General features: G+C 38.8%; 1 protein-coding gene across 3 annotated transcripts in view; it reads right to left on the reverse strand.

Annotated features, from left to right (window-relative positions):
* Window positions 1–2,349: 2,349 nt before the first annotated feature.
* Window positions 2,350–20,716, reverse strand: part of LYPD6 (LY6/PLAUR domain containing 6) — a 119,951-nt gene continuing 101,584 nt past the window's right edge. For 2 of the 3 annotated variants that reach the window (XM_006735115.3, XM_031030018.2), the window contains 2 exons: window positions 7,859–7,989; window positions 2,350–5,899 (listed from right to left, as the gene is read on the reverse strand). In XM_006735115.3, the coding sequence (XP_006735178.1) occupies window positions 5,732–5,899; window positions 7,859–7,989 (299 nt within the window). In that variant the 3' untranslated portion in view covers window positions 2,350–5,731. Of the gene's footprint in view, window positions 5,900–7,833; window positions 7,990–20,716 lie in introns of all 3 variants that reach the window. The other variant, XM_081814465.1, reaches the window with a different exon arrangement.

The raw sequence follows: 20,716 nt of genomic DNA on the forward strand, positions 1-20,716 counted from the left end.
GTTTTTCCTCTAAGATCAGGAACAAGAAAGTGATGTGTACTCTCCCCACTTTTATTCAAAATAGCACTGGAAGTCCTAGCTAGAACAATTAGGCAAGATAAAGAAATAAAAGGCACCCGAATTGGTAAGGAAGAAGTAAAACTGTCACTCTTTGCAGATGACATGATACTATATTGAAAACCCTAAAGACTCTACCAAAAAACTATTAGAACTAATAAAACAATTCAATAGAGTTGCAGGATACAAAATCAATATACAAAAATCTGTTACATTTACATATACTAAAGAGAAAATAAGAAAACAATCCCACTTACAATTGCATCATAAAGAATAAAATACCTAGGAATAAACTTAACCAAGGAGGCGAAAGATCCATACACAGAAAACTACAAGACATTAATAAAAGAACTTGAACATACACAAAAAAAGGAAAGATATTCTGTGCTCATGGATTGGAAAAATCAATATTGTTAAAATGTCCATACTACCCAAAGCAATCTAGAGATTCAATGAAATTCCTATCAAAATTCTAATGGCATTTTTCATAGAAATAGAACAAGCAATCCTAAAATTTGTATGGAACCACAAAAGACCCTGAGTAGCAAAAGCAATCTTGAGAAAGAAGAACAAAGCTGGAGGCATCATGCCCCCTGATTTCAAAGCTATAGTTATCAAAATTGTATAGTATGGGCACAAACATACACACATAAATCAATGGAACAGAACAGACAGCCCGGAAACAAGTGCATGCTTATATGGTCAATTAATCTACAACAGAGGAGGCGAGAATATACACTGGGGAAGAGACAGTCCCTTCAATACCCTGGGAAAACTGAACAGCTACATGCCAAAGAATGGAACTGTATCACTGTCTCACACCATACACAGAAATAAACTCCAAATGGATGAAAGACCTAATGTAAGACTCCAAACCATAAAACTCCTAAAAAAAAAAACATAGGCAGTAAACTTTTGGACGTCAGTCTAAGCAATATATTTTCGGATCTGTCTCTTCAGGCAAGGGCAACAAAAGCAAAAATAAACAGATGGGACTATATCAAACTAGGAAGCTTCTGCATAGTGAAGAAAACCACCAAAATACGAAAAGGCAGACTACAGAATGGGAGAAGATATTTGCAAATACTACTTCCAATCAGGGGTATTAATACCCAAAATACATAAAGAACTTATACAACTTGACCCCCAAAATCCAATCTGATTAAAAATTGGGCATGGGACCTGAATAGACATTTTTATATAAAAAAATATACAGATGACCAACAGACACATGAAAAGATGCTCAACATCATTAATCATCAGGGAAATACCAATCAATCAAAACCACAATGAGATATCAACTTGCAACTGTCAGAATGGCTATTACCAAAAAGACAAGAAAATAACACGTGTTGGTGAGGATGTAGAGAAAAGGGAACACTTGTACACTGTTGGTGGGAATGTAAATTGGTACAGCCACTGGGGAAAACAGTATGTAGGTTCCTCAAAAAATTAAAAATAGAAATGCCATATGACCCAGCAATTCCACTTCTGGGTATTTACCCAAAGAAAATAAAAACACTAACTCCGAAAGATTTATGTGCCCCCCCATGATCATTGAAGCCATATTTATAATAGCCAAAATATGGAAACAACTTCAGTGCCCGTTAATGTATAATTGGATAAGGAAGATATATATATGTATGTATGTATACATATACAGATATATATAGATATATATATTATTCACCCATAAATATATATGTATATATTATTCACCCATAAAAATAATGAAATCTTGCCATTTTTGACAAAATGAAAGGAACTTGAGGGCATTATGCTAAGTGAAATAGTCAGAGAAAGACAAATACCATATGATTTCACTTACATGTGGAATCTGAAAAACATACAAATAAAAAAACCAAGCTCATAGATATAGAGAATAGACTGGTGGTTACCAAAGGCGGAGGGGCATGGGAGAAATGGGTGGAGGGGGTCAAAAAGTCAAACTTCTAGTTATAAAATAAGTAAGTCATGGGGTTGTACAGCATAGTGACTATAGTTAATAATACTGCACTGTATATTTGAAAGATACTGAGAGAAAATCTTAAAAGTTCTTATCAGGAAAAAAAAGCACTTCTAACTATGTAAGGTGACAGATGTTAACTAGAATTATGGTGGCCATTGCACAATGTATATAAATGTCAAATCATTACGTTGCAGACATGAGACTAATAAAATGTTATATGTCAATATGCCTCAATTTAAAAATGAATGAATGAATGAATGAATAAATAAATAAATAAATAAATAAATAAATGGGAATGACCAGAAATCACAAACAAGCCAAAGTTTTTCAAGGTCACTTTCAATATCTACAATTTTACTATGAAAAATAAAATGAATTCAGTGTATAGATAAACATTTATACTATTCAAATGTTTGTTTCCTGTTGCAGAAGAAACCATCAACGGAAAACACTTTCTATTTTTATCATCATTAACAGAACAGAATAAGATTTAAAAATTAAGCGTTAATGGGATAGTATTTAGAAACACACATGCACACACACTTTTATTTTTCCCAATTTAACAAAGAAAATGCTCTAGAGAAACTGCAGACCTGATTAAAAAGTCTGGTAATCTTTCCCTCTTTGATTTTCTGCCGCACTTACTGTCTACATGAATCATTTGGCGTGAGTGAATTGTCTTGTATCTTTTCATGCATGTATTTCTTATCTGTACAACAAGAAAATGAGCTGTTGGAAGGAAGTTCTCTGTGCTCCTAAGCCCTACACCTTATAGATAACCTGAGTGCCTTCATCACTGACTGACATGCACATTTGCAGGGAGGAACCTGGTGAGATACACTTAAAACTTTTATTCATTGATTTACAAAATGTACAATATTTACAAAATTTAGGCATTAATCCCATATTGACATGAATGCAATGGGGAGTCTGAAAATAAATAAGTTGCACATAGGTTAATGTACACATCATGGCTGTTTGCACTTCAAGCCATCACCAACCGTGGGATTTAATGGAAAGTTTAATGTGGTAGAAAAGTTACACGGATGACCAGTCCTGAGCCTTCCACATGAACTCCTTGGCTCCTTGAGGCTGGGGATGGCGAGCAAACCACTTTCTTTCAAGAGAACGAAACACCAGCCATTCTGATAGGCACACGAGGTGCGTGCGGTCACATCTGTGTAGAGTTTGCAGTGATTCTCCCGGGGGGCAGATGAGTTCGCATCCCTGTGGACCCTGTCCCTCACACCAGACAGGGAGGCTTTGGAGTGGTCACTTTCTCATTAAGAACCAACATTTGGACTTTGTCTCTTACTCAAATTGCATGCAGTACTTGGCAGGTATCAGTGGAGAGTGGCCATGCACAAAAATGGTACTTGTAGATATGTACAACATCAAATTTTCACTGTCTTAGAGTATTTATAGCAGCTAACCTGCCACCTCTTTTAGCAAGAGGAATGAACTTGGAAGCTGTACCCTCCACCCCTTGAAGAAAAAAACACCATCTAGGGGACACACACAAATGGCATCCTGTCGAGGCAGGACTAGACAAACTCCACATGATCAGATGGACAGATTCCCGTGGCCAGGTGTGGAAGTTCTCCTAGGGGTGGTAATTTCATCTTCCCTTCCCTCTTCAATCCCACCTCACCCTATATATCCTAAATTGGAAGGAAAAGGCTTTCTGTTATTGAGCTTCTTAGAGCCTTAGTACCTTCATCTGTAAAGTGAAAATACTAGTAATATTCCCTAGAGGGTGCTTGCAAGTTTTATATGACTTAATGTGTGTGTGTGTGTGTGTATATGTATGTGTATATATATATATATATATATATATATATATATATATATATATATATATATAAAGTGCTTAGCATAGTGCCTGCCACATAAGAGGTGTTTAGTAAATATCTTTTCTCTCCCTTTACTTCCCTCACCCCAATTATAAGTAACATATTGATAAGCCTACCAAACTCTGATTTAAGGCCATTTGATGCCATTTAGATTATTTCATATCAGAGTTACCACTGTCAGTTCATATTTGGTAATCCCTGAGGTCTCATTTTATGAGCCACAGACATTTTCCTGTGCAAGGAAGATGGACCCTGACAATACTCTCCTCTTTATCCGCAATGGCTCCACCAAATTTCATGCAAATATGTCCCATAACCCTGCAGAGTAACTCATACCATTGATGGTCACCACCTGAACACTTCTGGGACAATACCACTGAGGAAACAGTGAGCAAAAACCCTTGAGGCCAACACACTCCTCTTACTCAAACATAAGTTAAATTTTTTTCAACACTGGTGCAAGTATTATAGATAACTTTGAACAAACATATATTACAAGTTCTACCACTGTTGAAAAATAAGTATTCTAATTTGGTCATTTTGTTCAGAATAAAGAATATTTTATAATATATTTAAGTTTCTAGTTATGCCATATAAAAATAAATATTGTATAAATGATTTACAAGGAAGAAGAACAAGTTGTAACTCAGGCCAAAAATATAGGAAGGATGGCAAAAATTTTACCATCTACTTCAAAAGCAATCACCCAAAAGAAAGAAAAATTCCCACTGGATCTCCTTACTAGTCTCACCATCACCCAACTGGCCCACCTACTTCTCCTCCTGGGATATTATGTCTTCTTTCCCTATCAATCTTGAGATAATGCGATCCTTAAAGTCCCTGGGGATTTGAAAGAGGAAGAACCTGGGAGGGCTCTCTGGCAGTATGAAGTGCAGATGGGAGATCTGGCTAAGCCACTGACCGGGCCCTCACAGTGAACTTGGGTCAACCACCACACATCTCTTTCCTTGCATTCTGAAATCCTCTCTCTGTCTAGTTTAGCTATGCCTGAATAGAACCCCATGAGTGGAGAAAACTCTATCCTGCTTTGGGACTTTTTGGATACCCTTTGGCCCAGGTAGAATTCAGGATCTCATGGAGCACAATGAGGTGCCAAATCAAGGCCAATCTCACCAATTATAATGAAAGGATATGCAGCTACTTTATGGATGCCAGTTCCATTAAGTTGGGAAAGATCCTCTCCAGCTACCCCTCCCCCTATGCAACAAACTTACGATTGCCTTTTATTTTCTGCACAGAGCAGAGGGAATATGATTCCCACCACTGGGAGAAGAATGTGGGAAAAATTAAATTGGACAACTGCTTACTACTTTTCCAGGGACTCAGTCAGAATCTCCAAGGAAACAGTCCATTCATTTTGGAATCAAAGTTTTAAAATTCTAAAGCTATAAATAAATTCATGATTATATTTAAACCAGTGGTCCTTTACCTTTCTCTTAAAGAATACACATCTATGCATGTCCATATAAACATACTGTCTAACATCTCAGAGGGTCCCAGAACCTCCTATGGCTCATGTATGTATTCCAAATTAAGAGCCTCAGATCTCAATAAAAATGCAGAACTATTTCCTGGAGTGAAAAGAAAGGTCTGTGGTATAAAACTCAGGGTCTGTTTTGGGGGCAGGCTGGCTTTGATGAGGTCTTGGACTTGAAATGACTACCCTGAAGCAATGCTTGTTCCTCATGATAGGTGGAAATGCCTGGCTGTGAAGACATCTGTGAGTGTCATGGTTTCGCACGTGTAACTATTGTCAAGCCAACGACTCATGCATGACCATGGACCATGGCGATCCCCATGGATTGCTACTATACATGGCGCCTCGCAGCCGCTATAATGTGAGTCCCAACCACACCCACAAGCAGGACACCATCAGTGACATGCAGTGTGGGTGCCCATTTGTCTGATTTATGGGAGACGTTGTGGCAAATGTGGCATCAGTTTCATTTCGGGGGAGTGGCAAGTTACAGATATTTCCTTCACAACAGGAAGTGCAGACCTGAAAGAAAGGAAGAGAAACAGAAGGCTGATGAGAAGCTGGCAGATCTTGGAAGGAGACAAGGATTTTGGAAGGAACGGTCTCCCTCACAGTAAGACTGAAATGACAATTACCTGTTCCACAAAAGAGGCACCAACCCTGCATTCAAGGAAGTGGAATGAAATTTCAACTGGAAGCAATGCGGTCAACTTAAAAACCCCCTGGACTAAGCTTCAAGGAACACGAGTTCTGTTTTTGACATCCCACCAGATGGTTATTACAGGGTTCTACAACCTTCTTAGGTCTCAGCTTTTCCATCTGTGAAATGGGGATTATAATACCCTACAATCTCAAAGAAACCCCTTCTGACTATTTGAAGAAACTGTTCAGAGGGTAAGCTTTCACTTGCCAAATTTCCATAGTGTAAGTGAAGTGGAAACAACCCAACTTAAACTTAACTATTTACTTTCATTAGAACAGTCTACATAACTACCACCATTCTTGTGGGAGAGTTAAAGTTTGGAGGGTTTTCATTAATGCAATTATTACTGATTTGTACTACTTTATTAAGGAACTGTAAGGAAGAGAGAAACCTAAAGGACTGTTGGCTGAAATTATTTTGGGCCATGGCTACAAAGAGTACAGATCAGTAGCTTCAGCATCACCTGGGAGTCTCTTAGAAATGCAGAATCTCAAACCTCACCCCAACTTTAGCGAATCAGAATATGCATTTTAACAAGATCCCCAACTGATCCATATGCACAGTAATATTCGAAAAACTCTCTGATGGTCAATATCCTATTGAGTCATTATCCTGCAAGGATTTGAGGCTGGTCACAGTTGACTTGGGCTAGGAAGACATTATAATCTTGAGGAGAGAAACTGAAGGTCAGAAGTGAGCTTGAATTCTCTCTGTCAGACATAATTACCATCTCTGTGACCTGAGCACATGATGTCACTTCTCTGATCTTTAACTTTATCCATGGTGAAGTAGCCACAATAAAGCCTGAGAGCCAGGCTTGCTGGGAGTGTGGCAGGGAATGAGGTAAAACCCTTGAGTTTACCTTTTATATTTCAAACCAGGAGCTGCAGATCATATTTTAAAATTGAATTCTTAGTGTATTTCACTAAGTGTACACTTAGTGTATTTCAAGTTGCTTGAAAATTGGGTGTCTTCTACTAAATGCCACTAAACATGGCATTGCAGGATTTTGAGAGTAGAAGTTGCCTCCGACCACCAGGAAGGCAGCCTGATGGGGAGAAGCGAGCCAACTCCAAATAAAGGCCAAGGCCTGATATGTAAGATTATATGTGGCGCCAGCTCCGAACAGCCAGCAGGAGATCGGGGGCATTCCCCACTCCAACCACAGTCAGGCTGCCTTTCTCTGGTCCTTTATATTCTCCTTCAAGGCTGCACTTGAAGTTCATTTTACACTCAATGCTTCTGTATCGGCACCGGATGGAGTTTAAGTGGAGTAAACCCACAAGGAGATGGTTCTCTGATCACCTCCTCAAATGATTCAGGAGCCAATGGATGCCTTCCCCAAGTCAGCATTCCAATGAAGACACGAGCCTCACTTCACAGACAGTTATCAAAGCTAACCTGCTGTGGCCATTCTTGGCCGAATGAATTGTTGCTACATCTGCAATGCTTTACCATTGAGGACATAGCTGGTCCCTCATTCCTCTTCCTTCTGGTGGCTTTATTACTTTCTTCTGAGTAAAGAAAGGGCTTACAATAACTTTCAATACCCTCTTGGTGTTGTGTTTACATAATTTATACTGGTTTTCCTATGCTCTGCTCTAAATTTATCCTCTTTGAGCAAACCGGAAAGGAGAATCTTCACATAATGGTATTTTAAACACAGTCAAAAGCCAGGCTACTTTGGGGAGTGAGAATTTGCTCATGAGCTCTGGCACGCATCTGCAGTGGAGGAAGGCTGACTATGCTGTACCCGTCACTTGCTTTGTTGCCCAGACCTTGTGGCCTTCATGCTCAGAATCTCTGCAGCCAGTCGACAAGCACTCCTCCAGTGGAACGCAGCGTTTGGTGACAGAGATGCTGTTTCCCGTGACTTCCATTGTATGCTGAGTGTAGCAGTATCTGGTCTCTGTCAACAGAGAAAATATGTTTCAGTTGAGATGGGAAATATTAGCCCAACCTGCCCGGAAGGGAAACAACAGGAGTGTCAACACTACAAGTCCTGAAGAGATTTAACAGCACATGAGATGTACACTGTGTTGAGTTTATGTCCAATCCCAAAGAAGTCCTTGGAGAGGTGCACTTCACCGCAGTAGGAGGAGAGCATTCTGAAGAATACTGGTCTCTCTGCCTGTCGTCATCCCCAGAAACCAAGATATAATGGTATCATTCTTTGCCTTTCAAAAAAATTTTGCCACTGTATTGGTTTTTATTTTTAGGGGACGAGAGGTTTGGAGGGATGATTAGGATGTGAGAATCAGCAATTTTCAGGAAGACAAAGGGGTGAAAAAGTTCAAAGAATACAGGTTAAAAAAAAAAAGAAGTTAGGCAGGTAACAGTGGTTTTCAAGGAGTTAAAAGACTATAGTAGATGCTGGAGTGTGTGTGTGTGTGTGTGTGTGTGTGTGTGTGTTTGGAAACAGCTATTCCCTTGTAAGGGCTGAACAATTAAAAATAGATTCATTTTATCTTCAGAAAATGACTTTATCCAAAAGAAAGAACTTCTTGACAATGAGCATAGTTGGATCCTAGAATTTAACCCAGGTGAAGGTGTTGCAAAACTGAGGAGCATCATTTCTCCCTAGTATGATTTCTAGGATGGCAGATGTAGACGGACCATGACATAAGTTTCTAGACATCCCTTAAAGTCTTAGGAATCCAAAAACTTAAGATTTCTTCCAAACTACCATGGAGAATTTTTCTACTTCTAATTTAAAGACTAAAGAAAAATGGCTTTGTCAAAGTAATTCTTTAAGGCCTCTAGGCAGTGTTCAGCTTTCTAAGCCTGGGATTTAGGAGAATGTTCCTGCTCCACTTTCAGATTGAAAAAGAAAATGAATAATTCTTAAGAAATGTCACCGAACTGTTTTTCACCCATATCTTGGACTCAATTTTGCATGCTTTATACATTTTGGATATTTAGTGGCTAATATAGAATTATGACCTTCTATGATATTATTTATCAGGCAATAAAAATTCCCCCACCATATTCTGTCACAATTTTGGCAGCTTTTAACCAAGGTACTAAAGTCCAAAGAAGGAAGCTTAAGAATTTTAGGCCTTGAGAATGAGCCAATACAGACCACACTGACACATCTTGGGAATCATGAAAATTCAGGATTTTTAACAATCTCCCTAAACAGGAACCTGAGTGGCCTCTGATTGAATCTTACCAAGGACAGCGATTTCCCTAATGATTATACCACTGGGGGGTGTACCTGGGCTGAGTTTGATCAACGCCCTTCCCCAAATGCTTTCCCCACACTGCACCCTGACCAGAATTTTGTCAGTGGGAATCAGGTCAAGACAGCCCTAGCTAGCTCAGGGTCCTGGAGAGCTCTTTGGAAGTGAAGTAAGTAAGGCCACCCTATGAGCTCACAGGAAAAGTTGAAAGTTTTGCACCTGGCAATGATCCTCCCAAAGTCCTAAAATATTTTAAAGTTGGAGTGATTGTTTTTCCGATGCAGAGGAGGTAAAAGATCTCTGATTTTTTAAGCCTGTGACAGGTTTTAACACATGGAGACCGGTAGCCTGAGAAATTTACCACGTTTCCCAAAGAGGACTGGTTTACTTCTTTGGTATCAGACTTGGACATTTATGGTCATGATAGGTACACCTTTCCCACCCCATCCCACCTTCAGATGTTCAAGAAAGCAATAAAGACAGGAATGCTCTTATCTCCTGTCTCCTCTTCATGCAGACAACCAGGAGTAGCTGCCAGAGGTTTTATTGCTCCAAAGGTAAATCTGAGTAGGTAAGATCATACATTTATGGAATAAGTAAACCATTACATGGTTTCAGTTTTAGAAATTGGGTTTGTCCCCCAAGTATTAAATTCTCTTGTCTTAAGTAAGCCTCGAATAACAATTGGTGAACTTGATATAACTATTTTTTGTTCTTACTTTTGTGTCCATAATAAACTCTCTTTTAATTTATTAATTGGAAATTTATTCCACTGTAAAGATAACTAATGAGCTTTTTTTTTTTTTTTTCCAGGGAAAATATGCGAAAGCCCAGTACCTAATACACTAATTCTTGCCATCCTGGGGAGAGAAAAATGATCAGTGATGAGGCTAGATAAAAAATTTTCTTACACTCACCAAATCTAACCCATGAAACAAAGATATTTTGAGAACACCCCATTACTTCCAGCAGCAGCTATCCTAGATCTGAAGCGTTAATCCATTCCACTTCTTATCTTACAGAACCCCTAGGTGAGTTATGAAATGTTAACGTAAAAAAAAAAGGTTCTACAGTTAAATAAGTTTTGGAAATATTCAAATAAGGTTGAACAGGTTTCTTTAGGACACAACTTAGGAGAGCCTTGAATGTGTATTGTGATCTCCAAGGTGGGTGGGGGGCAGGCAGGTAGCATTTCCCAAGCAGGATGAGGTGGACCACATGTGGCTTATCACTGGGCTGTAGAATTGATAAAAAAGGAGTTTCAGCCACAAAGCATTATGCTCCATGCATTCTGAATAATCCTTGGGTTAGTAGTGAGGTTATATGAGAATCAAGCCTGCTGATAACTTCACACTAAAAGGATTTCAAAGGCTTTTATCTAAAAGATAAAAGATGGATTTGAATTTCTACCAAGTTAGTTTTGGCCTCTAAAATCTCATATTCTGCAACTGCATGGTATTCCCAGAGGTGATGAAACCAAAGTCTTTTACTGTAAGATTCACAGGCATGCAACTGAAAGCAGAACTGGGTATAAGAGAGCTTAATCAACTAGTGGAAAACACAAAATACATAATTTTTCATGAAATACACACACACACACACAGAAATTTCATAACCTAGTTCTGAAATTTAAAAAAAAGGTTCAAAGCTAAAATATAAATTTCCATTTACCCACCAATAATCAGTTTCTAATAATGGAAGCTGTATTTAAACAAAATATACACCAAATGATTTGACTTAAAAATGACCAACTCTCTGGTAAAGGCTTCCTCACCACTCAGTTATTCCCTTTGGGTCCACTAGTTTTGTTTTTTTTACAAACATCTATAATGATTAAAGTGATGCTAGAGAACCATTCACCATGTGTTAGAAAATTAATGGGAGGAATATAGCTTTAATCATAGTATTATAAATTATATTGAAAAAATAAGTCTAGTGGCAGCTGCTGGCAGAGTCCCAGCCTGATTCTTGACTGTGCCCTCACCCTTCACATCCGGCTCTGCTCCTTCCAGGTCCTCCTCTGCAATGACTCTTTGCCTAAGTGTCCAACTGGATGCCCTTCGCCCATGTCTGACCCCAAAGGATGTCTTTGCAGCTCTGGGATCTACTATATATAACGTCCTCTGCGTGATTCTCCTGGGCTTCGGAGTTTTGTCTTCTAGATTTTCTCCTGCATTTCTGGTCTCTTCCTACACTTTCCTTCACTTGAATGTTGATATTCTCCCACATTCTGTTCTTGAACCTCTTCTCAAGTGACTTCATTCAACCTCCGATGACCTTATCTTCAGTCTGATACTCTCTCCCAAACTATAGAACAAATCTGCAGCTATCTCCTGGACATTGCCAGCAGCACCTCACACCTCATGTAGCTCAAACAAATCAAATTCCCCCCATCTGTTTATCTTCCTGTGTTTATCTTAGGAAGGGACATCCTGAGATGTGGCACCTCCAACTTGGACTAGGACATTCAGAACCAGCTCAGATTTCTCTTTCCAAGCTGGGTGTCTCCAGGTCCCCTGAAATGTCTCCATTATCCATCTAATCTTTCTGTTCCATTTTCCATTTTCCCAGTGTAGGACCTCATCATTTCCTGTCTTCTTTGTCTCTGACTTCTCTCCTTTCTAATGCGGGTGCCGACAACCACCAGATATGTTACTGAAACCAAGGTCAGGTCATGCCTCTCACTGTCTATGAGAGCCTGAGTGAACCCTACCTGTTAAGAAGCCCTGGATGCATACTGCTAGGTTTAGTTAGCCTACTGGAGTGGCCAAGAGGTGGTCCATTGCTTTCTCCCTGCTCCTAAAGCTGTGTGTCAGGAGTGTAAGAGTAGCTTTGCTTCCCTGCTAAAGGAACCCCTTACATTTATAACTCACATCTTGAAACTCAGCACTTATTATTATTCAATGTTCCCCCTTGATCTAGGACCAGACTACCTCATCATTGCTTGCTGAATACCTTGAGACACCACATTACATCTTTTGACCATTCTTCACAACAAAAAGTTCCCCCATCTTCTGCTCCTGGAAACCTGTTCAAGGTTCAATCTAAATGTGATGAATTCTGTGAAACCTTCCTTGAATTTTTCCCAACCAGGTTCACAGCCCTTCTTAGTTTCCTCATTTGGTATGTCTGGCTTTCCTTCTAAGTCAGAGTTTCTCAACATTAACACAATTGACATATATACATATATATATGTATATATGTATGTATATATATTTTACTGATTGATTTTTTTAATTAGTGTTTTTATTATTTTGAGATAATTGTAGATTCACATGAGCTTGTAAGAAATAATACAGAGGGATCTCATGTACTCTTCACCCACTTTTCCCCAAATGGCAACATATTGCAAAACTATGGTATAGTATCACAATCAGGATATTGACATTGCAGTCAAGATACAGAGCATTTCTATCTCCAAAAGGATCACTCATGTCAACTTCTTATTCTCACATCCTCATCCCACCTTCCCCCAACCCCTCCTTAATCCTTGGTAACTACTAACCTGTGCTTCATTTCTATAATTTTGTCATTTTAAGGATGTTATATAAATGGACTCATACAGCATGTAAACTTTTGAGGTTAGGCATTTTTACTCAGCCTTATTCACTTGAAAGTTATCTAGATTGTTGTATCAACAGTTTGCTAACTTTTAATCCTGAGTAGTATTCCATGCTATGGGTTTACCAAGGTTGGTTTAACCATTCACCCATTGAAAGGGTATCTAGGTTAGGGATATTATTAATAAAGCTGCAATCAACACTTGTATAAAGGCTTTTGTGTGAACATAGGTTTGCATTTCTCTGGGATAAATGCTCAGAGGTGGAATTACTAGGTATACGGTAATGCCTGTTTAATTGTTTAAGGAACTGCCATACTGTTTTCAAGAGTAGCTGTGCCATTTTATACTCCCACCAACAATATATACATGATCTAGTTTCTCTTAATTATTACTGGTATTTGATGGTGTTGCTTTTTTTTTTTTAATTTTAGCCATTCTGATAGATGTATAGTGATATATCATGTTTCTAATTTGCATTTTCCTAATGGCTAATGATGTTGAACATGTGCTTATTTGCCATCTATTTATCTTTCTTGGTGAAATATCTATTCATGTTTTTTGTCCTTTTCTTTTTTTTTTTCTCTGTGTCCCATTTTTTTATGGTTTTGCAGCAGAATTTGTTCTTTTCTTAATTATTTTGTTTTTTACTATTGTGTTTTGAGAATTCTTTATATATTTTAGATACTAGTCTTTTGTCAGATATTTGATTAGCAAATATTTTATGTCAGTTTGTTGTTTGTCTTTTCATCCTCTTTACAGGGTCTTATGTAGAACAGAAGTTTTTAATTTTGATAAAGTCCAATTTATCATTTTTTCCTTTTACAGATCATGCTTTTTTTTTTATCAAGTCTAAGAGCTCTTTGCCTACCCATAGATTTCAAAGATTTTCTCCTCTGTTTTTTTCCTAAATGTTATACAGTTTTATATTTGGCATTTAAGTCTATGATTAATTTTGAATTAACTTTTGTAAAAGGTGTAATACTTAGGTTGAGGTTCATTTTTTACCCATGGATGTCCAAATGCTCCAGCACATTTGTTGAAAAGACTCTTTCCTCTAGTAAATTGGATTTTGCATCCTTGTCAAAAATAAGTTGGACATATTTTTGAGAGTCTTTTTCTGAGATCTCTATTATGTTCTATTGATCTATGGTCTATCCCTCTGACAGTATCACTGTCTTGAATACTGTAACCATATGAGAAATCTTGAAAGAGGGTAGATTGGTTCCTCCCACTTTATTCCTTTTTCAAAATTATTTCAGCTATTCTAGTTTTTTTTATTAATATTTTTCATTATGTTATGTTAATTACCATACATTACATCATTAGTTTTTGATGTAGTGTTCCATGATTCATTGTTTGTGTATAACACCCAGTACTCCATTCAGTACGTGCCCTCTTTAATACCCACCAGGCTAACCCATCCCCCCACCCCCCTCCCCTCTAGAACCCTCAGTTTGTTTCTCAGAGTCCATAGTCTCTCATGGTTCGTCTCCCCCTCCGATTTCTCCAATTTCCCCCCCTCCATTCTTCCCCTTCTGCTATCTTTTTTTTTTTTTTTGTTAACATATAATGTATTATTTGTTTCAGAGGTACAGGTCTGTGATTCAACAGTCTTACACAATTCACGGTGCTCACCGTAGCACATACCCTCCCCAATGTCTATCACCCAGCCACCCAGCTATTCTAGTTTCTTACCTTTCCATATAAATTGTATAATAATCTTGTCTATAACTACAAGAAATTTTGCTAGAATTTTGATAGGAATTGTGTAAAACCTGCATATAAATTTGGAGAATTGACATTTTTACTATGTTGAGTTTTCAATTCATGAACATGGAAGTCTCCATTTACTTAAATTTTCTCTGAATTCTTTCATTAGCATTTATGATTTTAGCATACAAGTCTTGTATATGTTTTATTAGATTTACCTTGAAGTATTTAATTTTTTGAACAATTGTAAATGGTATTATATTTTTAAATTCAATGGTCACATGTTAATTGATAGTATATATAAGTACATTTGAATTTTGTATGTTAATCTTACTATCTTGTGACCTTGCTGAACTTATTAGTTCTAGGAGTTTTGTGTAGATTTGTTGGGATTTTCTACTTAGAAAATCGTGTCATCTGTGACATGGGACAGTTTTATTTCTTCCTTTCCGATCTGTATGCCTTTTATTTCCTTGCTTTATTGCACTGGGTAGAACTTTCGCATGAAGTTGGATAAGAATGGTGAAAGTGACATCCTTGCCTAGATCTTGATCTTACCAGGAAAGTATTTTGTCTTTCACTAGTAAGTATAATGTTTGCTAGGTTTTTTAAAATAAATATTCTTTATCAAGTTGAGGAAGTTTCTTGCATGATGTTTTTCTGAAAGTTTTTGATCATGAATGGTGCTGAATTTTGTGAAATGCTTTTTCTGCCTCAGTTGATATTAACACGTGATTTTATTGTCTTTAGCCTGTTAATATAGTGGATTATACTGATTGATTTTCAAATATTGAACCAGCCCTGCATCCCTGAAATATATAGCCACTTGGTCAGGCTTATTTTTAAATATTGCTAAATTCTATTTGTTTAATATTATATTAAAGATGTTTGTGACTATATTCATAAGGAATATTAGACTGCAGGTTTTTGTTGTTGTTAATTGTTTTTGGTACTTAGTCTGGTTTTAGATTCAGGGTAATTATAGATTCTAGATAAATTGCACAACAAAGTAACTTAGATTAGGTGGCTTAAAGAGCAGAAATTTATTTTTTCACAATTCTGGAGGCTGAAAGTCCAAGTTCAAGGTGTCAGCAGGGTTGAATTCTTCTGAAGCCTCTCTCCTTGTCTCACAGATGGGCAACTTCTCCCCGTATCTTTACATGGTCTTTCCTCTATGTGTGTCTATGTCCTAATCTCCTTTTCATAAGTGAACCTGAATTACCACTTTAAGGACCTTATCTTCAAATATAATCACATTCAGAAGTACTGGGGGTTAGGACTTCACATGTGAATTTTGGGGGGACACATTTGAGCCTATTACAGGATCCTTGGTGGTAGAGATAGTAACCAAAAACAGCCATGTAAGAAGCCTCTGGGCTGTCAAAAAAAATTGATTTCTTAATCAGGGTGCTGCTTCCATTATATGTTCAATTTGTGAAAATTCATCGTGCTGTTCACTATTCTGTGTATGTCACACCTCAATTATAAGTTCAGTAAAATGGAAAGTGAAAGAAAAAAGAATCCAAGATAAAAGAAAATAGACTTATGAGAAGAATGAGCTACAAACTGAGTTGCAGATAAGCTCAATTATTTAAAGTGTATTCCAATTAGGAATTATCACATGGTTTCTGGTATCCAGGCATCTGATTAATCTCTTGACTTTCCTGATCCTATCAATTACTCTCCACAGACCCCTAAAAGACACTTTTTTCTTTTCTTTTTTTTTTTTTTTTAAGATTTTATTTATTTATTTGAGAGAGAGAGAAGGAGAGACAGTGAGAGAGTACAAGTGGGGAGGAGAGGGAGAAGTGGGCTCCCTGCAGAGCAAGGAGGCCGATGTGGGGCTCCATCCCAGGACCCTGGGATCATGACCTGAGCTGAAGGCAGACGCTTAATGACTGAGCCACCCAGGCACCCCAGACACTCTTTTCTTTTCTTGCCCCAAGTAAAAAATTCTTCAAGGCAGAAATTAAAAATAAATGAATACTTATCAATCTGATGGAGTCATAATTGTCCTCCTTTACCCTATAGTTGGTACCTCCTGAAGAAACTGCCAAACAGATACTTTCCTGGTTTTTGTTTTTGTCTTGTCTTAAAAAAAATAATCATCATCATCCATACCTCCTAAGGACAGGCAACATGTTAAGTTGAGGAAACTCTGTTTTAAAGCAAATCAATGAAACTCAGAAAGCTATGTGCTTATTACCAGACAAAGGCCAAAAAGATGGTTGGGAAGGTATGTCAAAGTAGTGAGGATAAACAGGACCTTACCATGAACAGTAGTTAAAAGTGGAAAGACAAAAGCATCAAAGAGATGCTTCCTATCTGAGGCATATGTTAATAGAAAATACTTGGGCAAAACCACTGTGAATTGAAGTAGGTTAGATGATTTCAGGGTGTCAAAAGAAAACCCATCTTGTTTAGGCTGATAGAACTTGAGTTAAAAACTACTGGAAAAGTTCTAATTAAAGAATAAATCTGGGAATTACAATGCTAGCTGAAATGAACTAGCTTGTACCTTCTTACCAAGAAACAATAGAATAAAATTAAAATAGCCAGATAAAATTAAAACAACACAAATCTGTGTGGAAGCACAGATGAGTTACCAAGGCAGACAGGATTTGAAGAGTGAGATACCAGCGGAACGAATGACACGTTGAGTTGAGCCTGACATTCTATACCTGTTCTGCCCTCAAGGCACTTGCGGACTCCGAAGTTGTACACGTGGAGGCGGAGAAGCCAAGCCCAGAGCCCTGCTGAGGGACAGAGAAGCTGAGCAGAGCCTTGGTCACTCTCAAGGGATTTGGGAGGCACAAACGGGAATTCAGAAGAAGCGGGGTAGCCGGGAGAGAAGGGAAATGCAGAAAAGTAAGGCTGGCAGCCTGAGTACAGAATTCTAGGACGGTGGTTATTTACTTTCAGTGCCTTAAAAATGTCATGCCATTAACTTCTAGCCTCTATTGTTTCTGTCAACACTAAGCGTTGGCAAGGCTGTGCAGGAACTGGTACTCTCAGGCACTGCCGGGGAGAGCATACCTTGGTCCAGTCATTCTGGAAAACTGCTAGGTAGTATCTGGTAAGGCCAAAGCAGGCATACCACATGCCCAGCAACACCCCCCAACCCGGAAGAGACCTAGCAGAAATTCATACATACACGTACCAAAACACATGTACAAGAATGCTCACGACATTCAAAAACCATCAAGAGTGGAATGGATGAATTTTAGTATATATACACCTATGAGAATAACTCTGTGGCTCATAAAAACAAGGATGACTCTCACATAGAAAATGTGGGAAAGAAAGGAATACATTCTGTGATTCCATTTATATATAGCTCAATGATAGTAGTCATAATTGTGTTACCTCTGGGAGAGGGGTGTAATGACTGGGGGACCCTAGTGGCCTTCTGAAGTTCTGTTACTTAACATGGGTGACAGACACACAGCCTGTTCACTTGTGAAATTTCAATGAGCTCAGCACCTATGATCTATTCACTTTCTGGCATGGATGTTACACGTTAATTTTAAAATTTTTACTTTAAAAACATTTAGCAATATGACAAGATAGATCACCTAAACACCACTTTATTACATAGAAGCCAGGAGTGTCAGATAACATATAGCCAATACCCTCTGTTGATATACAAATGAACTCTCCTGAATGTAAGGGAAATTCTACGGGCCACCGTAGGTTCTGAGTTCCCTACCCAGGATGGAGGTGGAGGCTGGGAGGTGTTCATAGATGGACTATAAGAAGATGTGAAGCCTGGGGTCTTCACAGGGTTTAGAGCTAGAATAGATACCCCTATAGAATGGTAGAAACCTTGAAGGGCTATAGCCTAACATTGCCTAAAAGAGAAAAAAAGAATCCACCGAAGGTAAAGTAAAACAGAAAGGCTATGTGTCTCAGCCTGGGCTCCAACTGAAAGAAGTCAACAATAAAAAGGTCTTTCCTGAAAATTTGTAACCATGGGGCTTGTCTTCAGTTATGCGGGGGACCACAGTTATATTAACAGATGTAAAAAGAGTCACCCAGTGTCATGCCCAGCTTTTTCTTTACTTGCACAGAAAAACTGTGAGCAGCACAGAAGCTGGTGCCTAAAGGATACGTATCCCTCTATCTCAAGATTTCTCCTGGTCTGATTTTGCATCGGCAGTAATTTCAAGTGGAAGATTTTGCCTTCAAGGGAGGCATCTGCACTTCATAATCAAGAAGAAACATAAAAGCCTTGGCTGCTTAGGCATCCTCCACAGAATGAGCCTTTTTGAAAATTGTAATGTTTTTGACTTGACATTTAATCCCACAGACTCTTAATGAACATTGAGACAGCCCCTCTCTCAAGGTTTTTAAGCTTGCACACAGGCAAAACCTTTGGATCTAAATGCATACTCTTACCTCTTGTTTTCTTTCACCAGTTCCTTTAACTGGTCCCTCATGTAATATGATTTCAAGATCCTTTCTGACTCTAGTTATTGTCCAGTAAGTGCTCAGAGACCAAAGACTAAAGAGAAGCCAGCCAAGTGAAGCAATGAGAGCCAGCCATGGAAGGCTCTTAAATTCTCCTGTATGGTAGCAGGAATCTGTAAGTGCCAGAGGCAATAACAAAGTGACAGAGAAGAAAATACTTACATAACACACATTTCCAAGGTAAGAGTGATAGGAACCTGAGTGAGCTAGAGGAGGCTGGCTGATGCCACCCTTGCCCGACAGAGGGATTCTAGTTAGGACCAGGCTTTCTGGATGCTTATTTTGCCAAATAATGATTCACGACAAGTCTGTAAGCAAGCTTACCTCAGCTGCTAAAATACAATAGTCTCTGTGTATCTCCGTTTGACCGAGTTCAGTTTTCAAAAATTCTTGAAACCCAGGTGATCCCCGAAGCAATCTGGAATGTGGGCTTATTCCATAGAGATAAGATTAAATACTTACAAGAAATGGTTTTTTTCACTTTCAACAAGTTATTTTCACATCATGTGCTAATTAAAACCTAAACATGTTACAAAACAAAAACCTAAGAATATCACAGAAAGCCAGGATGTTTTTCCATAGCATCTACTGAGCTTCCCTTACTAAGCCTGTTGGTAGTCCTATTGCTGCTTCAAACTAATCATCAACAGAAAAAAAAATAAATTTAGGGTTAGTCAGTAGTTTTCAGTAGTTAGATACAACTCAGATTTTAATCTAAGAATTATGACGCTATTTTCATTGTGAGAAAAATCTGGAGAAAACCCAGGGGGAAAGATGGATGGCCCCTGGGAAGTGGGGTTGGTCAAGAAGGAAGCTAAGTGTGGCTCCATCTCTTCTCAGGTTACAGCTTTAGTCTCCACTCCTTCCCTGACAGGTTCAAGGCCCCCACAAAAAAAATCAAGCTACGTTTCTTTGTTCCCGCTATTCTCCGACATGAACTAGTTGCTACGCCCAGTTTGGGTCTCTCCCCGTCCAGTGAGCACACCTGGGAATCCCGTCTCCAAACCTTTGCTCTGAGTGACTTCCCCGAAGCCACGCCCTCCTCGACATTCTACTTCCGCCGCCCACTTCTGAGCTGTTGCCTCTTCCGGGTCCACAATGCCATCCCTAGCCACCTCAGCCCCCAAACAGCAATTGTTCCCATAAGCTCCCACAGCACGGAACGCCATGCTTCATTTGGCGCTTTTGTCCTGATATATTTGACATTTGATACGTTCAGATCTGATCTCCCCAGCTAACTGGGTGCTCCCGGAAAGAAGAAACCAGATTCCTATCTTTCGCTGTATAATCCCCTGAAAAGCCTGGCATGGTGGTTCTGTGTCATGAACCTCAGGGCATCACTTTCCATTTATCCTTATAAATTTAAGGACAAAAAGATAAAAGTGGGAGGAAAGAAGGGAAAAAGAGGAATTGTGTGAACACTGTGATTCTTTCAGATAGCTGTACTTTGGAAGGACAGATTTTGACCTTTGAAGGAAGCACCAGAAGGGATTGTTCTCCCTTCCTGAGAGGAATTCAAGCAAAATGCTACCGGTCACCTGTTTTTCCTTTGTGACAGGGATATACTTGCCCACCATCGGACTTGGGCTGGGCCTCTGTGAAATCTGGCCCAAAGCCTGAGCGCACCAGTTCACAATCCCTCCTTGTCCTCTGCATCCTCTCTGCTAGAGCAGTGCCCAGAAAAGCATTGCCACGTGTCCTCTGCAGTACAT

This window comes from Leptonychotes weddellii, chromosome 3, assembly GCF_054177405.1.
Source record: "Leptonychotes weddellii isolate Sample4059 chromosome 3, ASM5417740v2, whole genome shotgun sequence".
Classification (NCBI taxonomy): domain Eukaryota; kingdom Metazoa; phylum Chordata; class Mammalia; order Carnivora; family Phocidae; genus Leptonychotes; species Leptonychotes weddellii.